This window comes from Octopus bimaculoides, chromosome 4, assembly GCF_046866305.1.
Source record: "Octopus bimaculoides isolate indiv1 chromosome 4, ASM4686630v1, whole genome shotgun sequence".
NCBI classification, from domain to species: domain Eukaryota; kingdom Metazoa; phylum Mollusca; class Cephalopoda; order Octopoda; family Octopodidae; genus Octopus; species Octopus bimaculoides.
In genome coordinates this window covers 129,327,770-129,342,450 of record NC_142931.1, presented here as the reverse complement: position 1 = coordinate 129,342,450, position 14,681 = coordinate 129,327,770, and the positions used below count along the sequence as shown (strand labels likewise).

General features: G+C 37.7%; 2 protein-coding genes across 6 annotated transcripts in view; both read left to right on the top strand.

Annotated features, from left to right (window-relative positions):
- Positions 1-14,681, top strand: part of LOC106878604 (MTRF1L release factor glutamine methyltransferase) — a 156,829-nt gene that overhangs the window by 23,794 nt on the left and 118,354 nt on the right. For 2 of the 5 annotated variants that reach the window (XM_089351441.1, XM_089351440.1), the window contains exons 6-9: positions 189-291; positions 1,200-1,295; positions 2,504-2,617; positions 3,962-4,025. In XM_089351441.1, the coding sequence (XP_089207567.1) occupies positions 189-291; positions 1,200-1,295; positions 2,504-2,617; positions 3,962-4,013 (365 nt within the window). In that variant the 3' untranslated portion in view covers positions 4,014-4,025. Of the gene's footprint in view, positions 1-188; positions 292-1,199; positions 1,296-2,503; positions 2,618-3,961; positions 4,304-8,034; positions 8,116-14,681 lie in introns of those variants that run through there. The other 3 variants (XM_089351437.1, XM_089351442.1, XM_089351438.1) reach the window with 2 other exon arrangements.
- Positions 7,974-13,660, top strand: LOC149136232 (uncharacterized). The gene is made up of 2 exons (XM_089350122.1): positions 7,974-8,318; positions 13,226-13,660. The coding sequence occupies exons 1-2, from the start codon at positions 7,974-7,976 to the stop codon at positions 13,259-13,261; spliced, it is 381 nt and encodes a 126-aa protein (XP_089206248.1). The 3' UTR covers positions 13,262-13,660.

The following is a 14,681-nucleotide window of genomic DNA, read 5'->3' as shown; positions in this document are numbered from 1 at the left end:
GAGATCGATAAAATAAATACCGGGCAGAAATAAATATTCGGGTAGATATTTTAGACCGGCTAAAAACATTTGAAGGTTGTGCTCCAGCATGGCCGCAGTGCAATAGCAAACTAGTAAAATAATACAAGAATAAGCAATGTTTTGTTCCTCTTGTCTCAATCTTGTTTTCCCTATTGTTTGTTTTGCAGGCGCAGAGAGATTGCAGGAGTTCTCTCCCTTCGACTTCCTTGTCAGTAACCCACCTTATGTTAACGATAAAGATGTGAAAACTCTTTTACCAGAAGTGAAATTGTAAGTTGACTGATTAGTGTTTTCTTCATTAAATGTTTTTGTATGTAGGACAGAATTATACACTAGTAACTGAGCTGATTTCCTGGTTGATGTGAAAGTTTATCTCACATATCTTTGGTGTACAAAACAGAATCTCTGAAGAGAATGTCCTTAGGCATGGGTGGTCACAGTTGGATTCCATTCATCCCTTGATTGTACCCTACCTCTTCCTCACAGCAGAGGAATATCTGAAAAGGCTTTCCAGACTGCCTCATGGTACCGGCAGACAAAATGGAAAAAGCAGAAGAACATGTGAATAAATTAATCTACATAATAATTTGAGGGTGCATGGCTCAGAAAGAGTGAGAGAAAGTTGGGGGCGAAAGAGTACAACAGGGGTCGCCACCACCCCCTGCCAGAGCCTCGTGGAGCTTTAGGTATTTTCGCTCAATAAACACACACAATGCCTGGTCTGGGAATCGAAACCGCGATCCTCTGACCATGAGCCCGCTGCCTTAACCACTGGGCCATTGCGCCTCCACAATAAATGCGCCCTTTTAAAGCCTAGCCAGGCTCATGGGCCCGGTTTCAATGGTGTATGTGTTCCCCAGCTGGACGGGACGCCAGTCCATTGCAGCGTTTCTCATTTTTGCCAGCTGAGTGGACTGGAGCAACGCAAAATGAAGTGTTTTGCTCAAGAACACAATGCGTCGCTCAATCCAGGAATCGAAACCGCAATCTTACAATCATGATGCTGACAGCCTTAACAGTAAGCCATGCGCCTCCACAAGAGATATAAACTAATGCTGATATTATGAAGTCCATGAAATGCAGAAATATACATACAAGACTCCTTGATATCATTAATTCTACAAAGTGCAGATATGTTCTTTTTTTTTTCTAATTGCACAATTATTTCCTTTTGTCAGTTATGAAGACCAACGAGCTTTACGTGGAGGAAAGGATGGATTGGATCTCATTAAAGCTGTTTTAAAGACAGCACGCCATCTGGTGTCTCCTTCAGGGTTAGTATCATCTCTCTTCTTTTATCTTTTATTTGTTTCAATCATTAGGTTGCGATCATGCTGGAGCAAGTGACATCTTCTATAGTCTCAGACGGACCAATACTTTGTGAGTGAATTTGGTAGATGGAAGCATGATGGGCTTTCACACAATTTCCATCTACCAAATTCACTTGTAAAGCAGTGGTTATCCTAAGGCTATAGTAGATGACATTTGCCCAAGGTAGTGCAGAGTGGGACTGAACCTGAAACCAGATGGTTGCAAAGCAGGTTTCTTAAGCACACAGCCATATATGCATCTGTTAGGTTAAATTTTTTGTGATTGTTTTTGGAATTTTATCTTTTGTTTGTGAAATCTGTTGCAGATTGATATTTTGAGAATTCTCATGTTACACAGATCCTTGTTTCTCTTCTTCTATGTCTATTTAATAAATATTCTGTTGAGCAATGTTTTTCTTTTCTTTTTTTTTTGTTTTGTATTCATTCATTAATAATTCCTTTGACCCTACGTGGAACATAGAGCACCAACAAGAGATTGCCCCATCTGTCTTGATCTTTGACAATGGATTGCAGTTGTCCCCAGGTGTCCTCTCCTAGTTCCCCAGTTTCTGTGGATCTTAACCATGTTGTTTTTTATCCGCCGCACTTCTATCTCTCTTGGGTGTCCATTGGAGGGCTTTATCATCATAATCCTGATCATCATCATCATCATTTAACATCTGCATTCCATACTGGCATCATTTGGATGGTTTGACAGGAACCTGTAAGCCAGAAGACTGCACCAAGCTCTACAATCTGCTTTGACATATTTGACATATTTCTGTGGCCGGATGCCCTTTCTAATGTCAACCCCTTTACAAGGTGTACTGGGTGATTCTCTATGTGGTACCAGCACCAGTGAGGTGACCAAGTAACTTGTGAGACAAGACCCCTCAACTAATGGGGAGAATAATATTGCAGGAAGTGGTTTTATGCAAGATGATGACTGGTTGAAGGACAGTAAAATGTGTCTTGCAGTAGACATCAGAAAAAGGGGGAAAAAACCTTGGTCTTCTCCACTTATCAGACACATAATCATTGAAAACAGAGCCGTACAATTTTGTAACTCATGCAGTTGAGTATAGAAGACAACCATAATTAACAAACTATTACTAGAGCATTCTTTCAAGTGTTGTATTAGTTTTATGTTGTTAAAAATCTTTTATTTTCAGATCTATTTGGCTTGAGGTTGACTGTAGCCACATATCAGAGCTATATAAGTGGGTTGTATCAGAGTCAAAGCTCTGCTTAAGGGCTGTCAATATACTTCCTGACTACTCTGGAAGGTTAGTAATTTTGCTATTTTCTTAATTGTTATTTTAATCCTTTCGCATTCAGATTTCTTTGTCAAATGTCATCATCATCATCATCGTTTAACGTCCGCTTTCCATGCTAGCATGGGTTGGACGATTTGACTGAGGACTGGTGAAACCAGATGGCTACACCAGGCTCCAATCTGATTTGGCAGAGTTTCTACAGATGGATGCCCTTCCTAAATGTATTGCTTGTTTATTCACATTCTTCTGAATTAATCACATATTGTCTTGTAGCTTCAAGATTTCATTGGTGTATTTGTATATTTTTAGAATGACATTGTAGGGTAGGTGCAAGAGGCTGGATCTAGGCAGTTTTAACATAAAACAATTAGAATATTTGGGCTGGATATGGCTGGATTAAATGCTAAGGGGTTAAGGGTTAATTCTTTTGATACCAGCCTGCCTGAGACTATCTCTGGTCCTGTGATATAAACTTCTTGTTTTAAAGAAATCTAATTTAAAACTTTTCATTAAAATTTCATGTTAATTTACATTGCAAACACCAACTTAATTATGAGAAAGTTATTTTACAAAATGTTTCATTATTTTCAAAATTAACTGATATGAAAGTAATGAATTTCAACAGAAATATACTCTTTTAATTGTTTCAGTCATTTGACTGCGGCCATGCTGGAGCACCACCTTTAGTCGAGCAAATCGACCCCAGGACTTATTCTTTGTAAGCCTAGTACTTATTCTATAGGTCTCTTTTTGCTGGACCGCTAAGTTACGGGGACGTAAACACACCAGCATCGGTTGTCAAGCGATGGTGGGGGGACAAACACACATACATACATATATATATATATATATATATATATATATACACATACATATATACGATGGGCTTCTTTCAGTTTCTGTCTACCGAATCCACTCACAAGGCTTTGGTCGGCCAGAGGCTATAGTAGAAGACACTTGCCCAAGATGCCATTCAATGGGACTGAACCGGGAACCGTGTGGTTGGTAAGCAACCTACTTACCACACAGCCACTCCTGCGCCTATATGGTAACAAAAGCATTAAGTTCCAGCTTTAGCCCAGATTTCATCATTTTAGATTCTTGTCTGATCTCTTATGAAACTTTAGAGGAGAGTAGAGCCTTTTAAGGAGCTTGAGTCACTGAAAGAAATGGCTGTAACAAAGAGGGCTACTAACTCATTTGTCTAAGATTTTGTCCATCATTTACTGATCACTCATTTTAACCGATCCTTAATTATGATACAGTTTCAGATAAATTTTTACCTTGAGACTTAAACTTATTACAACAGCTGTTATGAAATTTCTCTTGTAAATTATTTTTGATTTCTTGCAGAGACCGTTTCTTCCATTTTATGAGGACTGAAGATGATTCAGGACCAGATTAAGCCCAACAGCAGGTCTATTTTGATTTACTAATTCATATTCATCACTCAGTATGTTTTAATGTCTTGCCAATTAAATAACGGAAGTGTTGAAATAAATTGTGGTGCATCATATACCTCCCCACTGTTATTGACATCTGGTAGTCGAATACTGTGAATGGGCTTTAAACAGAACATTACAAAGTGTATATCTGAATATAAAATTATAACATATATATATATACAATTAAACCTTGGCAGAGGCATTATGCCGGTAATAAACACACGCACTGGTTCAGTCCTTTATTAATTTATATAGTTTTTTGTTAAATTATTTCATTGCACTCTTGCAATCTCTTCAGTAACTTGGTCTCCACTTCCATTTATTTTGAATATATGATCTGGCGTTGTTTTGGCGTTGTTTTGAAACTGTTTGGTATGAGCATGTGAGTGTGTGCAAGCTCGTATGTGTGCACGCTCATATGTGTGCACGTACTTATGTGTTCGTGCTTATATGTAAGTATGTGCGTCCATATGTGTGTTTGTAACAATTTCGTTTATATCAGATCAGATAGAGACTTTTTAATTAATTTATTTACGTTCATATTCCGCATCATATGTGTGAACAACACATGCAACCACGGGCAATTGTAAGGCCCTCATCTACGTGTATTTGGTGTTTAAAATTGGTTGCGTTTCAGTTATGAGGACCGACTCCTGTATTTGTCGCAAAGATGCGTCACCGGGGTGTCTAGACAGGATTTCTATGTTAATTCTGTCCAGTACACCACCATGTTGTTCTTTGGCATGCTGGTAGAGCACCGAGGTTTGTTTTTGATTATTATAGTCCCTCCAATGTTCGTTTACACGCTCAGCCAAACTTCTTGCCGTCTCACCTATGTATGTGGTGTTTCTGTTTTTACACTCACCATCCATACAGCTTATTTTGTAGACTACATTTCTGGCTTTGCAGTTGGCACCAGGACTATTTTTGCACACAATGCAACTCTCCTCAACACACCTTGTTCTTCTGAAGGGATATGTTTTACATATTATTGATCTAATTGATCTCCCTGGTTTTTCTATAACATTTATCCTCAACTTGGTACTTTTGAGGATTTTTCGAAATCTGCGGGCCAGTTCTCCGTGTGGCGTGGCGTCCACAAACATTACTCCCTGGAACTTGTCGGTATTGTACCACGTGGTCTTTTTGTTTGTTTTGTTACTAATCCTTTGTAGTCTATTCCACTGTTTGTTACGGTATCTAGGTTGTGTTCCATTTGTATCTTTGACAACAATCTCCTCAAATTTCTTGTTAGCTCCTCTGTATACCCGGATTCTATCTTTCTGGCTGTATCCCGAAAATTGCATGAAGTCTTGAATATGTTTTTGCCCCTCCCATGGACCGCACAGGGGGGATATGTTTTTCATTATTCTAACCAAATCGGCTACTAATATATTGATTTTCACACTGTGTGATAGAGCCGAATTCTTATGGATAACATACTTTGAAGATATAGGTTTCATATAATGTGAGTGGAAGATCGTGATGGAAACTTGTCTGGTTATAGATCAGAAGATAATCTGGAATAGACAAACAACAAAAACAAATTATAACTCAAACTAAAAAAAGCATTTTGAAATATTTTATTGAAAAATACATGCAGTGTGCATGCGCGTGTGTGTGTGTGTAAATAGGTGCAAGCATGGCTATGTGGCAAGAAGTTTGCTTCCCAACCACATGATACAGGTTCAGTCCCATTGTGTGGCACTTTGAGTAAATGTCTTCTATTATAGCCCTGGGCTGACCAAGGACATGTGATTGGATTTGGTAAACAGGAACTGAAAGAAGTTCATTGTATATATACATGTACATATCTGTGTGTGTGTGTCTTTGTATTTATGTCTGTTCCCACCACCACTTGACAGCTGGTGTTGGTTTGTTTATGTCCCTGTAACTTGGTGGTTCAGCAAAAGAAACTAAAAGAATAAGTACCAGGCTTTAACAAAATAAGTACTGGGGTTGATTTGTTCAAAATAGTGCCCCAGCATGGCTCCAATCCAATGACTGAAACAAGTAAAAGATAAAAGATATATTTGAGAAATTCCAATAAACACAGGTCTATACCATTTATCCTACATGTTTCACCACTGTGGTTGTTTGGAACTCTGCATTGCATGTCCCAAGTGCAATTGGATACGTAACCACAACAGACCTCCAGACACTAAATCTCTGTTACATAATGCAATAAAGTCTTTCCATGACGATCTGTTGTGGTACAGCATCCAATTGTACTTGAAACTGAAACATACAATGCAGCGCTCCAAACAACCACAATGGTGAAACGTACGTAGGAACAAATTAGATAAACTTAGGAGAGTATTGTAGTTCGCTTGAAGCATTGTGTATTGTTTGTAAAGAATAAAAAGTTTAGAATGGTACAACAATGCACTATAGAACAAAAAATAGACTATATACCTGTTGTAATTTGGTTATCTATAGTTTATAGCAGAGACTCCAGCAAAGAAGATCTGAAGAAGCAATTCTAATTCCGAAATATCATCGGACTATAGATAACCAAATTACAACAGGTATATAGTCCATTTTTTGTTCCATAGTGCATTGTTGTACCATTCTAAACTTTTTATTCTTTATATAAACTTGTGTTTATCATAATTTCTCTGACATTAGCTCAGTACATCATAACCAGTAATATTACTAAATACAGTAGTCAAACCATTGAAACCCTCATACTGGAAGCAGACAGAGTGATGATTTTCTACATGGAGGTCTAAACTCAACAGTAGCTGTCACATCTAATGGTACATACAAGACATACTTTATATATATTGTATTTTAAGGAATCCTTTTTTGTCAAAAATTAGGTTAAAAAATATGGGAGCTTCTTATACATGGATAGTATTATAATCCCTTACAAAATCTTTTTTCAAAAATTAGGGGATTCCTTATACATGTTAAAATATGGTAAACATTAAAAAAATAATGAGAAATACATGGAAAAGCTTTGTATTATCTAAAATCATTTATAGTCATTATAACATTACACCACAACAGATGATGTAAGAAACTCTCGATAAAGGCCCATTTTAGCATCACACAACACTTATCATATATCATTTATAGCATGTATTGTAGTATAATGTGTAAGCTATTGTGATGTAACACTGGACAAGGTACATAACTCTTTATATTTAGCTCATCTTGAGTATTAAACAGGTAGAAAATCTATTTGAATATAAACCTTTTTTTCGAAAAAAAAAAAAAAGTTTGCACAGGAGTGGCTGTGTGGTAAGTAGCTTGCATACCAACCACATGGTTCTGAGTTCAGTCCCACTGCGTGGCATCTTGGGCAAGTGTCTTCTACTGTAGCCTCGGGCCGACCAAAGCCTTCTGAGTGGATTTGGTAGACGGAAACTGAAAGAAGCCTGCCGTATATATGTATATATATATGTGTGTGTTTGTCCCCTAGCATTGCTTGACAACCGATGCTGGTGTGTTTATGTCCCTGTCACCTAGCGGTTCAGCAAAAGAGACCGATAGAATAAGTACTAGGCTTACAAAGAATAAGTCCCAGGGTTGATTTGCTCGACTAAAGGTGGTACTCCAGCATGGCCGCAGTCAAATGACTGAAACAAGTAAAAGAGTAAAAGAGTAAAAAGAGCACACATATACAGGTAGATGTAGCTATATGTATGCATGTATCTATGTGTGTGTATGTGTATATATATATATATATATATATATATATATATATATATATATATATATATATATTTCGTGTGCAAGATTCTTGATGTGGATACGTGTGTTGAAAGAAATACAATTAAACCTTGGGAGAGGCATTATGCCGGTAATAAACACACGCACTGGTTCAGTCCTTTATTAATTTATATAGTTTTTTGTTAAATTATTTCATTGCACTCTTGCAATCTCTTCAGTAACTTGTCTCTCCACTTCCATTTATGTTGAGGTTGTTGTTGTCTCATCCATTTCAATTTCCGTATGAGGAGTTAAAACTCGCAGATATCATCCATCAGGAATATAACTATATAAACCGAGCCTGTAACAAACACTTCAGCAACAAATTGAAATGGATGAGACAACAACAACCTCAACACACAGGAAACAAAGACAAATACCCAAATAACATCAACGGGATTCTGATGTCGGACTGCGAACTACCGGAGATATACAATGACATCGCAAACGAAAATAGTCACACACCTGGAATGTATGGCTCAGTACTACTGGATGAAAATGAAGCGTGTGCCGTAGGATTACCACCGAAATATGCAGTGTATAACAAGGTCAGTAAGATCAATTGTCTATCTGAGATTGAAAAAACATTTACTAAGATTAGATGGAGGTTAGGACACCACTACAACAACAACTCAGTTGTAAGAAACCACCACGACAGTAATACGCATAATATTCACAATGCAACCAACAATAACAATGGAAATGGCAACAATAACTACACCTCCACCACCACCACCACCAACAATAATGATTACACTACCACCATCAGCAACAGCAATGATAACAGCAATAGCAACAACCACACGAACAGCACCGCACACACCAGGAACAACAACGTCCGTCACAATAACAGCAGCAACAGCAACGTCCGTCACAATAACAGCAGCAACAGCAACAACAGCAGCCACACATACAATGATAACAACAATGGCAACAACAACACCTTAAAAAATCTTTTATAACCCGGTTGACAAATCCTATGATATGACCCGAATCTATCCAACGGATTTACCTTTCAACAAAAGAGTATGCATCTCACCATACACAGATGATAAAACAGAAGCCATGATCTCTTTAGCTAGAAGCAGACTCAAGAAAACATTAACACGTTATATAGCAACTGCACCAACACAAAACGAAGCAGAGGCCCACCAACTCGGTACAGTAGCTGCAATGGGCATACGAAAACTAAAACATAGAGTTAGAAACAATGAAATAGTATGCCTCCCTACAGACAAATCAGGCAGGATATCGGTAGACAGCCTGCAAAACTACACCCATACGATGCAAAAACATATAGAAGATATGAGAGAAGTTACACCGCAAGAATATGAAAAAGTAGAGAAAATTCTCAATGCACACATGGGAATGTGGTGTAACATACTCCAACCTAAGAGACGCACAGCACAGAACTTTGCATCATCCAACAACGACATTCCTACACTCTATGGGTTACGAAAAGACCATAAACCCATTGCAGACCCTATCATGGGCCCACCATGTCGACCGATTTGTGGTGCCAATATTGCCAGCAATTATAGGCTGTCATTCTTCCTCTCACAGATATTAAGACCACACATCGAGATGTCTTCTGATGTTTGTGAAAGCACTGAGGACCTCCTCAGCAGAGTCAATGAATGTAACTGCTCCCATGACCTGACAGATTGTATTATAGGCAGTATGGATGTAGTATCTCTCTATCCATCCATTGACATTGACTTTGCCGTAGAGAGATGTGTTGAAATTATTTCGGTAAGTGAAGTAACCTTCCGTGAAGTGAACACGAGGGAACTAGGCCTCCTCCTAAAGCTCGTTTATAATAATGAATACTTAGATCACCACGACCTAACTAGATTCTGCCCCACCAGGTCAGGACGAGGTAGACCACATACGATCACATCAGCTGCTAGAAAAACCACCGCAGAGCGTTGGAAGGGATGGAATACACCCACCCACGACCCAGAGGATAATATCCAAACACGAAAAATGGTTGCACATGCTGTAGGTGCAAGTCTGAAGACCACCCTGCAGAACCATATAGTTAAATTCAATGAAAAACTATACATGCAGGTCCAGGGAGCGGCTATTGGTGTCAGTGTGGCCGGAGACGTGGCAAGCCTATTCATGACCTGGTGGGACAAAAAGCTGAAAACAACTCTCGAAGAACACTCAATAACACTCAAACTATACGGGAGATATGTGGATGACATTAACATCGTAGTCAAAACACCATCAAACATTCAGACTGAAGAGAACGAGAAGATCGTGATGGAAAACATCCAGAATATAGCTAATACAATACACCAGAGCATCAAAGTAACAATAGATTACCCAACAAGACACCTAAACATGAGACTCCCAGTACTTGACACAGAACATTGGCTAGAAACAATTAATGACAAAGTTCAAATCCTCCACTCACATTATATGAAACCTATATCTTCAAAGTATGTTATCCATAAGAATTCGGCTCTATCACACAGTGTGAAAATCAATATATTAGTAGCCGATTTGGTTAGAATAATGAAAAACATATCCCCCCTGTGCGGTCCATGGGAGGGGCAAAAACATATTCAAGACTTCATGCATCGCATGCAATTTTCGGGATACAGCCAGAAAGATAGAATCCGGGTATACAGAGGAGCTAACAAGAAATTTGAGGAGATTGTTGTCAAAGATACAAATAGAACACAACCTAGATACCGTAACAAACAGTGGAATAGACTACAAAGGATTAGTAACAAAACAAACAAAAAGACCACGTGGTACAATACCGACAAGTTCCAGGGAGTAATGTTTGTGGACGCCACGCCACACGGAGAACTGGCCCGCAGATTTCGAAAAATCCTCAAAAGTACCAAGTTGAGGATAAATGTTATAGAAAAACCAGGGAGATCAATTAGATCAATAATATGTAAAACATATCCCTTCAGAAGAACAAGGTGTGTTGCATTGTGTGCAAAAATAGTCCTGGTGCCAACTGCAAAGCCAGAAATGTAGTCTACAAAATAAGCTGTATGGATGGTGAGTGTAAAAACAGAAACACCACATACATAGGTGAGACGGCAAGAAGTTTGGCTGAGCGTGTAAACGAACATTGGAGGGACTATAATAATCAAAAACAAACCTCGGTGCTCTACCAGCATGCCAAAGAACAACATGGTGGTGTACTGGACAGAATTAACATAGAAATCCTGTCTAGACACCCCGGTGACGCATCTTTGCGACAAATACAGGAGTCGGTCCTCATAACTGAAACGCAACCAATTTTAAACACCAAATACATGTAGATGAGGGCCTTACAATTGCCCGTGGTTGCATGTGTTGTTCACACATATGATGCGGAATATGAACGTAAATAAATTAATTAAAAAGTCTCTATCTGATCTGATATAAACGAAATTGTTACAAACACACATATGGACGCACATACTTACATATAAGCACGAACACATAAGTACGTGCACACATATGAGCGTGCACACATACGAGCTTGCACACACTCACATGCTCATACCAAACAGTTTCGAAACAACACCAAAACAACGCCAGATCATATATTCAAAATAAATGGAAGTGGAGAGACAAGTTACAGAAGAGATTGCAAGAGTGCAATGAAATAATTTAACAAAAAACTATATAAATTAATAAAGGACTGAACCAGTGCGTGTGTTTATTACCGGCATAATGCCTCTCCCAAGGTTTAATTGTATTTCTTTCAACACACGTATCCACATCAAGAATCTTGCACACGAAATATATATATATATATATATATATATACACATACACACACATAGATACATGCATACATATAGCTACATCTACCTGTATATGTGTGCTCTTTTTACTCTTTTACTCTTTTACTTGTTTCAGTCATTTGACTGCGGCCATGCTGGAGTACCACCTTTAGTCGAGCAAATCGACCCTGGGACTTATTCTTTGTAAGCCTAGTACTTATTCTATCGGTCTCTTTTGCTGAACCGCTAGGTGACAGGGACATAAACACACCAGCATCGGTTGTCAAGCAATGCTAGGGGACAAACACACACATATATATATACATATATACGGCAGGCTTCTTTCAGTTTCCGTCTACCAAATCCACTCAGAAGGCTTTGGTCGGCCCGAGGCTACAGTAGAAGACACTTGCCCAAGATGCCACGCAGTGGGACTGAACTCAGAACCATGTGGTTGGTATGCAAGCTACTTACCACACAGCCACTCCTGTGCAAACTTTTTTTTTTTTTCGAAAAAAAGGTTTATATTCAAATAGATTTTCTACCTGTTTAATACTCAAGATGAGCTAAATATAAAGAGTTATGTACCTTGTCCAGTGTTACATCACAATAGCTTACACATTATACTACAATACATGCTATAAATGATATATGATAAGTGTTGTGTGATGCTAAAATGGGCCTTTATCGAGAGTTTCTTACATCATCTGTTGTGGTGTAATGTTATAATGACTATAAATGATTTTAGATAATACAAAGCTTTTCCATGTATTTCTCATTATTTTTTTAATGTTTACCATATTTTAACATGTATAAGGAATCCCCTAATTTTTGAAAAAAGATTTTGTAAGGGATTATAATACTATCCATGTATAAGAAGCTCCCATATTTTTTAACCTAATTTTTGACAAAAAAGGATTCCTTAAAATACAATATATATAAAGTATGTCTTGTATGTACCATTAGATGTGACAGCTACTGTTGAGTTTAGACCTCCATGTAGAAAATCATCACTCTGTCTGCTTCCAGTATGAGGGTTTCAATGGTTTGACTACTGTATTTAGTAATATTACTGGTTATGATGTACTGAGCTAATGTCAGAGAAATTATGATAAACACAAGTTTATATAAAGAATAAAAAGTTTAGAATGGTACAACAATGCACTATGGAACAAAAAATGGACTATATACCTGTTGTAATTTGGTTATCTATAGTCCGATGATATTTCGGAATTAGAATTGCTTCTTCAGATCTTCTTTGCTGGAGTCTCTGCTATAAACTATAGATAACCAAATTACAACAGGTATATAGTCTATTTTTTGTTCTATAGTGCATTGTTGTACCATTCTAAACTTTTTATTCTTTACAAACAATACACAATGCTTCAAGCGAACTACAATACTCTCCTAAGTTTATCTAATTTGTTCCTACGTACATTTCACCATTGTGGTTGTTTGGAGCGCTGCATTGTATGTTTCAGTTTCAAGTACAATTGGATGCTGTACCACAACAGATCGTCATGGAAAGACTTTATTGCATTATGTAACAGAGATTTAGTGTCTGGAGGTCTGTTGTGGTTACGTATCCAATTGCACTTGGGACATGCAATGCAGAGTTCCAAACAACCACAGTGGTGAAACATGTAGGATAAATGGTATAGACCTGTGTTTATTGGAATTTCTCAAATATATCTTTTATCTTTTACTTGTTTCAGTCATTGGATTGGAGCCATGCTGGGGCACTATTTTGAACAAATCAACCCCAGTACTTATTTTGTTAAAGCCTGGTACTTATTCTTTTAGTTTCTTTTGCTGAACCACCAAGTTACAGGGACATAAACAAACCAACACCAGCTGTCAAGTGGTGGTGGGAACAGACATAAATACAAAGACACACACACACAGATATGTACATGTATATATACAATGAACTTCTTTCAGTTCCTGTTTACCAAATCCAATCACATGTCCTTGGTCAGCCCAGGGCTATAATAGAAGACATTTACTCAAAGTGCCACACAATGGGACTGAACCTGTATCATGTGGTTGGGAAGCAAACTTCTTGCCACATAGCCATGCTTGCACCTATTTACACACACACACGCGCATGCACACTGCATGTATTTTTCAATAAAATATTTCAAAATGCTTTTGTTAGTTTGAGTTATAATTTGTTTTTGTTGTTTGTCTATTCCAGATTATCTTCTGATCTATAACCAGATATTCCCACTTGACATTTAATTTGTAGGTAGAAACAATAGGATGATATCGAGGATTAATTATCTTGTGTGTCCATTCTTTTAAAGATGTCAAGATTTAAGTAATTTGAAGGAAAATTTGGCTGATATTTCTAGCAGAATGATTGACTTGTAGTAGCTCCTCTGTTGGCTGGTTTGAGTTATAATTAATAATTACTGTTGCTAATGGATGTAAAACTTACTTTTCTAATCTACCGGCCTTGCAAACGTCGCCAGTTTTTTACCTTTTTTTTTTCTAATTTGAGTTATCTAAGTTACAGATGTTCTATATCATTCTCTCCTTCAATCATATATTCAGGTTCACTTTTCAAAACCGTCCTAATTGCAGGAAAGGTTGTATGGTTAAGGGAGCTGGTAAAACCATTAGCACACTGGGTGAAAATACTTAGTAGCATTTTATCCGTCTTTACTTTCTGAGTTCAAATTCCATTGAGGTCAACTTTGCCTTTTATCCTTTCAGGGCCAACAAAATAAGTACGAGTTGAGCACTGGGGTTAATATAATCAGCTTCCCCTCTACTGGCATTGCTGGCCTTGTGCCAAAATTTGAAACCAATATAATAGTAATAGTAATGGTTTCAATGTTTGACACAAGGGTCATAAATTTAAGGAGTCGGGGTCAGTTGCATGACTATTTTGGGATTTAAGTTTGAATGTTTTTGAAACAACTAAGGATTGAACTTAAAATTTCATATTATATATTGAGTTAGTTGATTAGTTATCATTAGTCTTACATGTGCAACATTTTGCAAGAGGCAAATCAATTCTAGAAATGTTCCCCAGCGCAGCATAGCAAGTGAGCTTTCTGGTGGATTCACTATATGTGATAGAGCTGCATAGAGGACTAGACCACTATGAAAAATGTTCAAAGTAAATCGTGTTCTGCATGAGACATTCCACCAGTATATGAAGTT

Excerpts from the sequence above, each read along its gene's own strand:
- LOC149136232 (XM_089350122.1), top strand. The coding sequence starts at position 7,974 with ATGTTGAGGTTGTTGTTGTCTCATCCATTTCAATTTCCGTATGAGGAG. Across the intron at positions 8,319-13,225 it reads AATATGCAGTGTATAACAAG|TCATTGGATTGGAGCCATGC; the intron begins GTCAGTAAGATC and ends TACTTGTTTCAG.